The sequence below is a fragment of the Podarcis bocagei genome (genome assembly GCF_964188305.1).
Source record: "Podarcis bocagei genome assembly, chromosome: 16".
Lineage (NCBI taxonomy): Eukaryota > Metazoa > Chordata > Lepidosauria > Squamata > Lacertidae > Podarcis > Podarcis bocagei.
In genome coordinates this window covers 36254509-36269263 of record NC_138142.1, presented here as the reverse complement: position 1 = coordinate 36269263, position 14755 = coordinate 36254509, and the positions used below count along the sequence as shown (strand labels likewise).

Sequence of the window (14755 nt, the reverse complement as noted above, 5' to 3'; positions counted from 1 at the left end):
GCCCTTAAGGTTGTTTGCCCTTAAGGCAGGGGTCAGCTAACTTTTGCAGCAGGGGGCTGGTCCACTGTCCCTCAGACCTTGGGGGGGGGGGCGCGGACTATATTTTGGGGAAAAATAATAATGAACAAATTCCTATGGTCCACAAATAACCCAGAGAGGCATTTTAAATAAAAGGACACATTCTGCTCATGTAAAAACACCAGGCAGGCCCCACAAATAACCCAGAGATCATTTTAAATAAAAGGACACATTCTACTCATGTAAAAACACACTGATTCCCGGACTGTCCGTGGGCCGGATTTAGAAGGCGATTGGGCCGGATCCGGCCCCCGGGCCTTAGTTTGCCTACCCATGCCTTAAGGTATTTGAGGATGGCTAGGACATCCCCTCTCAGTCTCCTCTCTTCCAGGCTGAATATACATAAATTGCCTTGAAAGGAGAAAAACAACAATGAAGGACGCATCTGCACTTGTACAGCAACATCGGGAGACCCAAGGTTGAGAAAGGCTGGGCTAGAGTGTCGGACTAGGCAAGGGAGTGGCTAGAACCACCCCTCAGGTTGGTCCCAGGTACGGAGCTCAATAAGAAACTCAACCAAGATTCCTACAAGACCCTTATATTAACTTTACTGCAGGAAAGTGAGCACAAGTTTAACACCTATACACAAACAGCTTAAAGGTAAAGGTAAAGGGACCCCTAACCATTAGGTCCAGTCATGACCGACTTTGGGGTTGCGCGCTCATCTCGCTCTATAGGCCGAGGGAGCCAGCGTTTGTCCACAGACAGCTTCTGGGTCATGTGGCCAGCATGACTAAGTCACTTCTGGCGAACCAGAGCAGCACACCAAAATGCTGTTTACCTTCCCGCTGGAGCGTTACCTATTTATCTACTTGCACTTTGACGTGCTTTCGAACTGCTAGGTTGGCAGGAGCAGGGACCGAGCAATGGGAGCTCACCCCGTCGCAGGGATTCAAACTGCCGACCTTCTGATCGGCATGTCCTAGGCTCTGTGGTTTAACCCACAGCACCACCCACGTCCCTTACAAACAGCTGAAAGGTAAAGGGTAAAGGGACCCCTGACCATTAGGTCCAGTCATGACCGACTCTGGGGTTGCGCGCTCATCTTGCTCTATAGGCCGAGGGAGCCAGCGTTTGTCCACAGACAGCTTCCGGGTCATGTGGCCAGCATGACTAATCCGCTTCTGGCAAACCAGAGCAGCACACAGAAACGCCGTTTACCTTCCCGCCGGAGTGGTACCTATTTATCTACTTGCACTTTGACGTGCTTTCAAACTGCTAGGTTGACAGGAGCTGGGACTGAGAAACGGGAGGTCACCCTGTCGCGGGGATTCGAACCGCCAACCTTCTGATCGGCAAGTCCTAGGCTCTGTGGTTTAACCCACAGCGCCACCCGCATCCCTTACAAACAGCTTACATCAAGTTAATTGCATAACTAGATCCACCTTGGCCATTCCACGTCAGCCAGCCATGACATGCCACATTCAGCTTCTGATCCAAACCCCAGTGGCGTAGCATGGGTTGGGGGGCCACAGACCCAGGCACAAAATTATGAGGGGGCACAACCAGGCGCCCGCACACAGGCGCTGGCTTCCACAGGGATCCCTGCCCCACCCTGGCAAAGGGGCAGAGCAGCTCAGGCCCACAGTGAGTGGGTGTGCGTGGACAGGCAGGTGGAGCAGGGCCCACTTGGCTCCAGCGGAGGGGCGTTTCAGTGGCAGTGGTGTCTCGCCCACACCGCATGCCAGCAACCCACGCTATGCCACTGTCAAACTCCTTTACAGGCCATTAGCTGGTACAATAAACTAACTTCAGATCAGGACAGTCACAGCAAACAAAAGCAGATTACACAGATCTTTAAATTTACACATGCAAATCTTTTCTCACCCTTTTCTCTTCAATAGGCATAGTCACACATTAGCGAGGGGCCTCTACACATCTTCCTTGTTATAATCAGGTTCAAGTTAACTGATGCTTAGCAAATATGAACGACCGTGTATCAAGCAACAGGATATATGCTCATACATTGAATTATCTGAAATATCAACAACCTCTAATGACTTTTTATTCCTAATCCCATTAGCTCCTTTGCTACCATTTGCGGTGCTTCTGCAGCAGAAGTGGCATTAAATCAACAACTCTTTGCTCACCCTTGTGTTTGCAAAAGCAGACGCCCTTTGTCCTGAACAAGGTCAATCCATAGTTTTCATTACTTCTGTTATAAGCATCTATTATGCGAAGGGGTTTTAGGGTAACCTTAGGGGAGCAATTCCAAATAACAGGGGAGAAGCATTTTTCACCTTCACACTAAGACCTGGAAGAGACCACCAGCGGCATAGCGTGGGTTGCTGGAGACCGGAGCAGGCAAGCTGCTCACACTGCCAGAGTGACACCCCCCCCCTCCGGAGCCCCACTACCCTTAAGACCCAAGTTTGAATCAAAGAATTGTGGAGATGAGGGGGACCATAAGGGTTATCTAGTCCAACCCCTTGCAATGCACAAATCCTGCTCACAGCTATCCCTGATTGCGCTCAAACCACCAACCTTCTGTTTAGCAGCCAGACGTACGGACGCAATGCAACACTGGGGGGTGTTATTATTATTCATTATTACGGGCCTTAGAAATTAATACAAGAACCTCGAACCTGTGGGGGGGGGAGACCATGGCCCCAAAGTGGGAAGGGCTTGCCACAATCCATATCACTCTGTCTCTTTGCCACCCCCTTTTCTGTCTCTCAGACACATCCCTTCACACACACAGACACAGACAGACAGACAGACAGACAGACAGACAGACACACACACACACACACACACACACACACACAGAGCATGGAAGGAAATGCACTTTCTGGAGGACAAGAGGAGTCTCACCCTGTCCAGAGTTACAGGTTGCTGTATTTATAAAGGCACAAAGAGGAAATCATGGTTTTCATAAGAACATTAGGAGACCTTGCTGGATCAGGCCCAGGGACGCGGACTTATAAAAAATATTGGGGGGGCCCGGGAAAGCTCATGAATAATAAATAAGCTCATGAATATGCAAATAAAGTGGCTCCGGCCCTAAATAGGGCAAGCCACGCCCCCCCAGCCAGCCGATTGGCTGGCTGGGAGGTGTGGCCAGTCGGGATTCCCCTGTTCTCGCGGGATTTCCGGCAGTGCCTTGGCAGTGGCGGTGGTGCTGCGAGGCAGGAGCCCCCGCCCCCGGGGATTCCCTAATCTCGCGGGGGACGGCCGGGGCTCTCTGACTAGGGCGCGCGGCTGGCTGGCTGGCTGGCGAAGGAGCAGGTGGGGAGGAGGCGGGGGACGGCGGCGGCGCTCTGCTGGAAGGGCGCCCGAGATTATTGGGGGGGCTGAGCCCCCCCAAAAATTTTTTTGAGGGGGCTCGAGCCCCCTCAGGCCCCATGGAGTCGGCGCCTATGATCAGGCCTTATAGCTTTGGAAGATAAGGGATTAAAAAAAGAAGATCTTATCACAATTTAGATAAATGTTAATACAGTGGTACTTTGGTTCTCAAACGCTTTGGTACTCAAACAACTTGGAACCCAAACACTGCAAACCCAGAAGTGTTCCAGTGTGTGAACTTTTTTCGGAAGTCGAACGTGCTCCGTTTTGAGTGTTACGCTGAGATCTGTCTGTTTTTGCTATTTATTTTGTGTTTCTGTTTTTGTGTCTCTTTTTGTTTTGTTTTTGTGACTGTGTGGAACCCAATTCAGCTACTGACTGACTGATTGATTGTGTGACTGCAGCACATTGTTTATTGCTTTCATTTTATGGATAAGTGGTCTCGTTGCTGTTTTAGGGGTTGTTTTTAAAAGTCTGGGATGGATTAATCCATTTTGCACTACTTTCTATGGGAAAAACACCTTGGTTTTGGAACGCTTTGGTTTTGGAACGGACTTCCGGAACGGATTAAGTTTGAGAACCAAGGTACCACTGTAAAAGAGTATTGTGCACACCGTGTGGCTGTTTGCTTAGAGAACCTTGTTCAGCTGAAAAGGAATTGGTGCATGTACAAAATAATCGCAATAATCTCCCAGCTCCATCAGCACCCCCTCCCCATCCCAGAGGGACAGACACCACCCAGGCCCTCCACCACCAGCCATTCCGGAGTCTTTGCCACGCTCTCAAAGGGCATTCCAGCCAGTTGCTTACATGTTTCAGCTCGAAAAGCACCTTCCGCGTCAAATCGATCCGTTTCCTGTTTACATGTTTCACGGCCACGAGGTTCCCCTGAAAGGAGACGCAGAAATCAGGGAGGAGGAGAGAGGGAATCGTGCTGCTGAGGTTGCAGGGGAAAGAAGAACGGCCAGTTCGGCCGCTTTGCAAGGGAGCCGTCCGCCTACCCATCGACTCATCCACCTGGGCCAGCTCAATGGTTAACCTCAGAAAGATGAGCCTCTTCGAGAAGGCCAGTGGAGGCTCACCATAGTCCAGCAGCCTATATGCCCCAAAGAACCTAGGGATCCAGATAGACTGCCTCTGGACCTGGAGGCTCCATATAATAATAATAATAATAATAATAATAATAATAATAATAATAATATATTATTTATACCCCGCCCATCTGGCTGGGCTTCCCCAGCCACTCTGGGCGGCTTCCAAAAAAATATTAAAATACCGTAATACACCAAACATTAAAAGCCTCCCTAAACAGGGCTGCCTTCAGATGTCTTCTAAAAGTTTGATAGTTATTCTTCTCTTTGACATCTGGTGGCAGGGTGTTCCACAGGGCAGGTGCCACTACCGAGAAGGCCCTCTGCCGGGTTCCCTGTAACTTGGCTTCTCGCAGTGAGGGAACCGCCAGAAGGCCCTCGGTGCTGGACCTCAGTGTCCAGGTAGAACGATGGGGGTGGAGACGCTCCTTCAGATATACTGGACTGAGGCCGTTTAAAGACGTCAGGAGAGCCTGGCTGCTAGATCAGTGTCCAGCATCCTTTTCTCACAGATGCCAACCAGATGCCCCAGGGTTTCAGCTACTGGAACTCCAGCAGCTGGAATTCAGAATAACTGCTGCCTCCAGCCGCCGAGGCAGACCACGGACATCGTGGCTAGTGGCCATTGATGACTTTATCCACCACGAGAGGAGCAAGAGGCGCTATGGCAGGGGTCAGCAAACTTTTCCAGCAGGGGGCCGGTCCACTGAATCTCAGACCTTGCGGGGGGCCGGACTATATTTCTGGGAGGGGAAATGAACGAATTCCTATGCCCCACAAATAACCCAGAGATGCATTTTAAATAAAAGGACACATTCTACTCATGTAAAAACACGCTAATTCCTGGACCGCCCACGGGCCGGATTTAGAAGGCGATTGGGCCGGATCCGGCCCCTAGTTTGCCTACCCATGCGCTATGGGTTGGCCCTACCTGGTCCACAAGATCTGCAATAAACATTGGCGTGTCCTGTCTTCCAATAAGGACAGAATCTTCTTTCCAAGGTTTACCTTATAATAAGCTGTCTTGGCATAAACCTGGAACTGTCCCTCTGTGGTGAGAAGGGAGCCATAGTTCGAGCCTCTCTGAGGAAGGAAAGCAGAGAGGGAACGTCTGGCGGCAGAGCAAAAACAAAACAAAACACCTCCCCACCCACACCCCAGATCTTCATTTGCTGAACAAGCGCGGTCTGAACAGCGTTGAAACCTACAAATCTGAACATTTCAGGTGTGAGGATCCGAATTCCCAGAGTGGTTTATCCACCAACCCGTCTCGGTGGGGATCTCTGGGAGTTGCAGCTCTGCAAGGGGAATTAGGGGAGGGAGGTTCTTCTGATAACTCTCGGGACCTTTAACAAATGAGAGTTCCCAGAAACCTTTGGGGAAAACCATGATTGTTTAAAGCGGCACCAAAGTGGTTGAAGCAGAGCGCAGAGGCTGCATGGTGCAGTGGTTAGTGCTGGAGGAAGACCTGGGAAAAGACCAGGGTTCACATCTCCACTCAGTCATGAAGTTCTCAGCCTAACCTGCCTGGAAGGGTTGTTGTGAGATGGGGAAGAGAACCACGAACGCTGCCGTGAACTCCTTGGAGGAAAAGGCGGGATATAAATGAAATTAATAATAATAATAATAATAATAATAATAATAATAATAATTTATTTATACCCCACCCATCTGGCTGGGTTTCCCCAGCCACTTTGGGCGGATTCCAATAAAATATTAAAATACAATAGTGCGTCAAACATTAAAAGTTTCCCTAAACAGGGCTGCCTTCAGATGTCTTCTAAAAGTCTGGTAGATGTTTTTCTCTTTGACATATACCGTATTTTTCCATGTATAAGACGCCCCCTATTTTTGGGGACTCCAAATTAAGAAAACACCCCCTCAGCACTACCCGTTTTAAACCTGATTTTCTGGTTAAAAAAACCTAGTCTTATATACAGAAAAATATGGTAAATAATATTGGTTAGAAACAAGAGGAAGGGGCTTCTGGAAAGATGGATGGGACCTGGGGATAGCTCAGTCGGTAAAGCATGAGACTCTTAATCCCAGGGTCTTGCATTCAAGCCCCACACTGTGCAAAAGATTTTGACATTGCAGGGGGTTGGGCTAGATGGCCCTCGTGCTCCCTTCCGACTCTACGTTTCTAGGGTTCGATGACTCACCAGGGAGAGAGTGAGTTTGCTCCCCATGCTGCGGAGGTTCTTCTCCAAGTTGCTGGACTGGACGTCCTCCCATTGCACCCGCCACAGCTCAGAGGCCAGCTCCTTCTCCAGCTTCAGTTTCCTGGGAGGGGAGGCGAGGGCAGCGGCAGAGGTCAGGGCTCACGGACTTCTGGCCTGGCAAGCTTCCCACCCACCCTGCTGCCTCCTTCCTCTTTTATCACTACAAATGCACAATCGCAAACGTATCGCCTCGCAAAACTGCGTTCTTTATCTGAGGTCCTGCTCCGTGGGCCCTCTCCCATGGTGGCGACACAAGTAATAATAATAATAATAATTTATTATTTATACCCCGCCCATCTGGCTGGGTTTCCCCAGCCACTCTGGGCAGCTTCCAACAGAATATTAAAATTCAATAATCTATTAAACATTCAAAGCTTCCCTAAACAGGGCTGCCTTCAGGTGTCTTCTAAAAGAACAGGCCTTCTTGGTGGTGGCTCCCTGTTTAGGGAATGCTCTCCCCAGGGAAGCATGCCTGGTGCCATCACTATCTGTTTTAGGCGCCAGGGGGGAATTCATATTCACCCAGATCTTAATTTTCTGCTGTGCGGTGGGCTTGCCACTTATAAAGGTAAAGGTAAAGGGACCCCTGACCATTAGGTCCTGTCGTGGCCGACTCTGGGGTTGCGGCGCTCATCTCGCTCTATAGGCTGAGGGAGCCAGCGTACAGCTTCTGGGTCATGTGGCCAGCATGACTAAGCTGCTTCTGGCAAACCAGAGCAGCAGACGGAAACGCCGTTTACCTTCCCGACGGAGCGGTACCTATTTATCTACTTGCACTTTGACGTGCTTTCGAACAGCTAGGTTGGCAGGAGCAGGGACTGAGCAATGGGAGCTCACCCCGTCATGGGGATTCGAACCGCCGACCTTCTGATCAGCAAGTTCTAGGCTCTGTGGTTTAACCCACAGCGCCACCCACGTGCACACACACAAATTCCTATGCATTAGGTTGGCTTATCCTTGTTTTCCATGAGTTCCATTTTTAGGAACTGCCTTACTTTTTATGTTTGCGAGTTGTCAGACACAGAGGACAAAACAAGTTAGAAGGGGAATAGGCACCAGGTGGCATCCATCTAAGTTTTACTTACACAAATTGCAATTAATGGAGCTGAGTTAGCCATGTTAATTGATTTAAGTGGGTCTACTCTGAGTAGGACTAGCCCCCCGGATACAACTCATTACTTTCAAGCAGGGCCTGTGTCAAGTAGCTGGCCAGCAGACAAACAGGACACCAGGTCGAATCCAGCAGGGCCGTTCTTACTTTTGGCAGCACCTGTCCACAAACTCCGCCCAGCCACTCACCTGTACACAAAGAAAGCTGTGACAATGATGACGGACAGGACCAAGGTCATCGTGAGGGACAGGATCTCCAGCAGAGAGAAGGAGGCTGTAGCCAAGAGAAGGAAATGAAGGGAGAGGGAGGGACAACCATTAGTCAGCCATTTCCCGTTAAAACTAGGGAGGACAGCCTTTTCCTAAAGCCTGAGGGCCGGATATTTTCTTCTGAGCAGCCTTCTAAGGGCCACATGCTTGGCTTCTGAAAAACAGGGGGTCCTTAGCTAATTGGGAACCACTGGGTTAAGCCCAACTGGATCCCCACACAGCCAGTAGAAGGGGCCTTCTTGGGATCGCCTCCAGTACATAGCTGTCAAGTGTCCCTTATTTGAAGGGACAGTCCCTTATTCCAGCGCCATGTCCCGCTGCTGTCCCTTATTGATGGATGTCCCTTAAATGTCCCTTAAATGATGTCCCTTAAATTTCAAAGGAAGCAGCTCCTCTCCCTCCCTCCCTGCCGGCCAGGGAAGAGGGAGGCTCCAACTGTGTTGCTTGGCTGTGTTGCTCACCCAATAAGAAGTCTAAGAATGACTGGGGGGTGGAGCTTGCATGCCTTGTGTGTGGCTAGTTAATGCAAGCTGAGGGGGTTTTTGAATGCTGGACGCCATTTTGTTGCACGTGCTGCTGCAAACTTTGCAGTGCAAAGCCAGGCCGGGGAGCCATCTTAAGTTGAGGCTGCATAGGCCTTGTGGTGCATGGGATTCAGATTCTATTCACTTGAACCTCTGGTTACAAAGTTGGTTGGACAGTGTTCTCGAAGCTACCAGCATGAGTTTGACCAGACTGCAGGAGGACAGGAAGACTGGAGTGCCTGGAACAGGTGAGGCTGCAGGTCCCTTATTTTGGCTGCTGGTCCCTTATTTTCAAGGCTGCTGGTCCCTTATTTTCAAATCTGTAAGTTGACAGCTATGCTCAAGTACCTTTTTGGCAGGCCGGGTTGGTGTTCTCGAAACCACAGAAGGGCACATCCCTCGGGATGCCGTTTCCTGGCCAATGGATATCCTTGCCTGGAACCATCTTGATCTTCTTGGTGATCCCGTTGTAAGTGGCGACGATCTGTGGGAAGAAAGGGATTGGGCGGGGGAGGGGTGGAGAGAAGGGAGGAGAGAAGGAGATGGAGGCAGGGTACCATTTTCCCTCCTTGGTGAGGATGAGGAGCCCGAGGGACGCATTCTTTTCTGGGAACCATGTTGGGGGCCGCACAGCAGTGGTGGGGGAGGAGCCAGGAGTAAAAGTGGGCAGAGCCACAAACGTAACTTTTGGCTTTGGACAGCGGGCTGGTTTCCACACACACACACACACACACACACACACACATCAAGAACAGTTAGACTTCAAGGAGGAGTGGAACCCTTTTGTTGAATATTTAAAGAATTATTGTAAACATGTTAAAACGTACGTAGGTGTTATGTACTGAGTTGAATAGGATCCAAAATGCAGCAATCTGATTGGTCCTAGAACAATAGGATCCAGAATGCAGCAGTCTGATTGGTCCACAGGAGCCACCCAATCCAGCTCCAGGTGGAAGTGAATCTGCAACCTGATTGGCCTACAGGAGAATCCCGGAACTAGCCAATCATGTGGGGCCCATTGTGTAAATAACGTATATAAAGCAGACAATCTGGGGGAACTTCCATTCCTCCTCACCACTATGAGCTGAAATCCACTCTCGACTCCGAGTATATTTCAGTAGGATTTGAATGAATAACAGCAGTTGAATACTTGTTGGGGTACAGTGTGGAAAAGATAAAGTACAGAATATTTATAATATGCCGCAAATTTAGAAACTGCAGGGGAATCCACAGAGGGGTTTGGGGGAAGTCAAACGTGAAATGGATGTGTATTTGGAAGTACGTATCATCTTGAAAACTTTTGAAATTATGAAATAAAATTCAAAACAAACTCAAACACACACACACACACAAACACACCTCTGCATCCTCTATCCAGGCAAGCAAAGGGCCTGGTCAGAGTTGAAAGACAAATTCCAAAGAGGCAAAAGTACCCAAGGAGGGAGTGTGCAAAGCAGGAATGATAAAGGGTGCAGCCTCCAGAGTGGGGCTGGGGAAAAGTCCCGAGGGGGCCAGATAAAGAGGCTGCAGGGCCACATTCGTTCCCCATGATGGAGGACCCCCACTCTATGGACGTTGGTTAAGGTCTTCAAGTCTGACAGCGTTGATGAGCTTCTTCACACAGCCTGCCCCACCAGTGGAACTCACTGCCACAAGGGCATGGTGACAATCACTGGTTTAAATTGCTCTGAAAAGGAGACAGGGGATTTCTGTGGGTGAGGGGTCTCATCACAGGCGCTTACCCATGATGTCCCCACGTTCAGGGAGGGGTCTACCTTTGAATACATGTTGTGGGGAGTGGAGAGAACAGACAGACAAGCAACAAAAGGAGCAAACCTCAAACTCCCCCTCCGTCGGGTTCATGTCCCAGAGGGAAAAATCCATCTCCCGGTCGCCGCTCTCGTCGATCTTCAGGGTCCCTGTGACCCCTGCCGAAAGAAGGAAGGAGAGGAGGAAAAACAGCAATCCCACACTGGTCCTTGAGGAGAGGTGAACATATCTGCCACACGCATCTCAATGGGTCTACTCTGAGCACATCCTGACACATCCAACCTTTGTTCTAAAACCTTCACGTTTCTTCTGACTTGGTCTTTTTTTCAAAAGGAAAAGCACCAAGGCTGGATGGATGGGACTTCCTGGCTGCAACAGGCAATGTGGTCGCACCCACGCCATACATTTAAACTATGTAGCTTCCCACAAAGGATGCTGGGAACTGCAGTTCCCCTCTCGCAAAGCTACAATTCCCAGCACCCTACAAACTACAGCTCCCAGGATTCTTCTGGAGGAAGTCACGTGCTTTAAATGTATGAGGTTGTGTTTGACTACGTTCTACTCAGAGGAGACCCACTGAAATTAATGGCTCGACACAATAACATAAGGAGAGTCGGCTGGATCAGGGCAATGGCCCTTCTAGTCCGGCCATCCTGTTCTCACAGCAGCCCACCCGATGCCTACAGGAAACCCTTGAGCAGGATTGGACCACAAGAGCCCTCTCCCCTCCTGTGGTTTCCAGTAACTGGAATTCAGAAACATTTCTGCCTCTGACCACGGATCATGGATTTCTCCAATCCTCTTTTAAAGCCGTCCAGGCTGGTGGCCATCCTGACTACATCTTGTGGCAGCGGGTTCCACGGGTCAGCTATGTGCTGCACTGAGAAGGACTTTTTTTCATCCACCCTGAATCTTTAACAGGAGATGGCGGGGATCGAACCCGCGACCCCTTTGCATGCGAAACGGGAGTTCTACCGCTGAACTACAGTCCCTGCCCAGGAACCATTTTTTTGTGGCATAACAGTTAGTTAGAGCAGGGTTTCCTAAACTTGGGTCTCTGGCTGTTTTTGGACTACAATTCCCATCCTCCCTGATCCACTTGTCCTCCTAGCTAGGAATGATGGGAGCTGTAGTCCAGCAATAGTTGGAGACCCAAGTTTAGACCAGGACCTGGGAGAGGCCAGGGTTCGAATCCCCAACTCAGCCACGAAACTCACCTTGGGGGCAAGTCCCTTCCTCTCAGCCAAGCCCACCTCACAGGGTTGTTGGGAGGACAAAAAAAGGGGAGAAACATTAAACAAAAAAAACCAACAGCACGAAACCTGGGAGGGATGAGAGGTACTGACCATAAAATGTCCGGTTCTGCATCTGACGGGTGGTCAAGGTGGCGTTGGAGAAGGATCCCTCCTGCTCCAGCATCTCACTGGCTGCTTGAGCGTAGAGCATCACTCCGTCGTGAAAGGCAGCAGCGATGAAGTTTTTCTGGAAAGAAAGTTAGATTTGCCTCTCCGCCACTCAGCCCAGGGGGGGGGGGGACAGGGCGGGTGCCACCAGACCAGGAGGGGGTCCTTTCCGGCCACAGCACCAACTTCAGAATGCCAACTCATCGGCGAGGTTAGAATCAATGGGGCACGTACCTCCGCTGACTGTGGGACCGTGGTATTTGGGTCAAAAGATTTGGGGGGTTCGGTTTATAATAAACAGGGTGCTGGCGTGGTTTATAACAATGGAGAGCCAGTAACGGCCTAGTGCCAGGGTAGGCAAACGAAGGCCTGGGGGGCAGGATCTGGCCCAATCGCCTTCTAAATCCAGCCCGTGGACGTTCTGGGAATCAGTGTGTTTTTACATGAGTAGAATGTGTCCTTTTATTTAAAATGCATCTCTGGGCTATTTGTGGGGCATAGGAATTCGTTCATTTCCCCCCAGGAAGAAGAAGAAGAAGAAGAAGAAGAAGAAGAAGAAGAAGAAGAAGAAGAAGAAGAGGAGGAGGAGGAGGAGGAGGAGGAGGAGTTTGGATTTGATATTCCGCTTTCTCACTACCTTAAGGAGTCAACATTCTCCTTTCCCTTCCTCCCCCACAACAAACACTCTGTGAGGTGAGTGGGGCTGAGAGACTTCAGAGAAGTGTGACTGGCCCAAGGTCACCCAGCAGCTGCATGTGGAGGAGCGGAGATGCGAACCCGGTTCACCAGATGACGAGACTACCGCTCTGAACCACTACACCACACTGGCTCTCTCCCCAGAAAATATAGTCCGGCCCCCAACAAAGTCTGAGGGACAGTGGACCGGCCACCTGCTGAAAAAGCTTGCTGACCCCTGGCCTAGTGGTTAGAGTGCTGGAGTAGGACGTGGGAGGGAGCAAGGTGCGTAGCTCACGGGGCCTGGCCAGCTCACAGGGTTGTTATGAGGATAAAATGGGGAGCGGAGATCCATGCAGCTCAACTGGGAGACATTTCTTGGCTTGTTTACCCAGAGGTCAAACCTGTTTACTACAACTTCGCTTCCCCTCTGAAGTTGAGAGTCACCATTTCATCCCAGCCCGAGGGCCAAATCCCCTCCGGGGCAACTTTCTGGGGGCCGCATGCCTCCGGTGGATGGGCCAGAGGCGGAAGTGGGGGAGGGGGGAGGGCAGGGCAGGTGGGTCAATGGGTGCGACCATCACCTTCGTACAGAAATCTCTGAAACGTCCTGTTTTCACAAGGAATGCCGGTGCAGTGAGTCACGGTTAGAGTGCTGGACTACGACCCAGGAGTGGCCAGGGTTCGAATCCTGCTTGGCTGCGTGAAGCTCGCTGGGTGTGACCTTGGGCGTGAAGCTCTCTTAGAAGGGGAAGAAATGGAGGCAGTGAGAGATTTTACTTTCTTGGGCTCCAGATGGAGCACTGAAGATGGTAACAACAGTCACGAAATTAAAAGACACCTGCTTCTTGGGAGAAAAGCAATGACAAACCTAGACAGCATCTTAAAAAGCAGAGACATTACCTTGCCAACTAAGGTCCGTATAGTTCAAGCTATGGTTTTCCCAGTAGTGATGTGTGGAAGTGAGAGCTGCACCATAAAGAAGGCTGATCGCCGAAGAATTGATGCTTTTGAATTATGGTGCTGGAGGAGACTCTTGAGAGTCCCATGGACTGCAAGAAGATCAAACCGATCCATTCTGAAGGAAATCAGCCCTGAGTGCTCACTGGAAGGACAGATCCTGAAGCTGAGGCTCCAAGACTTTGGCCACCTCATGAGAAGAGAAGACTCCCTGGAAAAGACCCTGATGTTGGGAAAGATGGAGGGCACAAGGAGAAGGAGACGACAGAGGACGAGATGGTGGGACAGTGTTCTCGAAGCTACCAGCATGAGTTTGATCAAACTGCGGGAGGCAGTGGAAGACAGGAGTGCCTGGCGTGCTCTGGTCCATAGGGTCACGAAGAGTCGGACACGACTAAATGACTAAACAACAACAACAACAACTTCACAGGGCTGTTGTGAGGATGAAATGGGGAGGGGGAAACCACATACGTCACCCCCTTGGAGGAAAAGGCAGCGCATTGATTTAAATAAATGAATAACAAAAACATGCGCCGTTGCAAAATAATGGATTGCTAGTTGCCCTAAGTTGACCCTGTTAAATGTTTCCAGCGAAGTCAATGATGCTTTCTTATGGAAAGGAAACAAAAGCAGCAAAAGGCAGGCATTCCCAGTCAACGGGCCTCCCCCAGACCCTCTTTGCCTGTTGTGGGGAGCCAGGAAGGCAAATCTACCATCGCTGCTTCCTTACCAGCCCGTCTTCCATGGTGAAATTGAACTGTGCTTGAGCCCCATCCTTGACCTCCTGCAGGAACGGCCTGTATTCCGGGTTGGTGGGCTCTGCGTACGTGATGATCATGACGGCCTGCGCAGAGGGCGAGAGGGAGGCGTGCGCTCAAAATCACTTGGAATCATCACAGAACAGTAGGGACCAACAATCACAGCTAAGGAACCCCCCCTGACTGTCGGCCACCCAGCCTCTGTTTAATAACCTCCAACGAAGGAGAGTCCGCCGCCATCTGTTCATCGTCAAACAGCTCTTGCCTTCAGTAAGTTCTTCCTAATGTTTAGTTGGAATCTCCTCTTGGAAGTTCGGAAACAGGGGGCGATGGGAACAGCCCTCCCTCCGTGATTCGCCCCCAAAAATCAGGTCCTTGGAGTTACACTGCTCCTGTCTATGGAGTTTCCACTAAGCTATTTTGCTTTATAGCAGTTGAGAGACCTTCATGAACATACCTTAAGCCCCTCGTTTTAAGAAACCCACCAGGGGTGGCAAAGCTGTGACCATCCAAGGTTGTGTCAAACTCAGTTATACTCAGAGTAGACCCCCTGAATTCCATGGGCCTAAGGTAGTCATAGCTGTTAATTTAAAGCTGGACATAACAGTG

The 14755-nt window shown here is 50.3% G+C and overlaps 1 protein-coding gene across 1 annotated transcript in view; it reads right to left on the bottom strand.

Annotated features, from left to right (window-relative positions):
• NPR1 (natriuretic peptide receptor 1) overlaps positions 1–14755 on the bottom strand; it is a 63359-nt gene that overhangs the window by 21078 nt on the left and 27526 nt on the right. The window contains exons 3-10 of the mRNA XM_081173501.1: positions 14119–14232; positions 11697–11832; positions 10417–10508; positions 8929–9064; positions 7976–8060; positions 6617–6737; positions 5463–5537; positions 4174–4251 (exon numbers count right to left, since the gene is read on the bottom strand). Of these exons, the coding sequence (XP_081029627.1) occupies positions 4174–4251; positions 5463–5537; positions 6617–6737; positions 7976–8060; positions 8929–9064; positions 10417–10508; positions 11697–11832; positions 14119–14232 (837 nt within the window). The remainder of the gene's footprint in view (positions 1–4173; positions 4252–5462; positions 5538–6616; positions 6738–7975; positions 8061–8928; positions 9065–10416; positions 10509–11696; positions 11833–14118; positions 14233–14755) is intronic.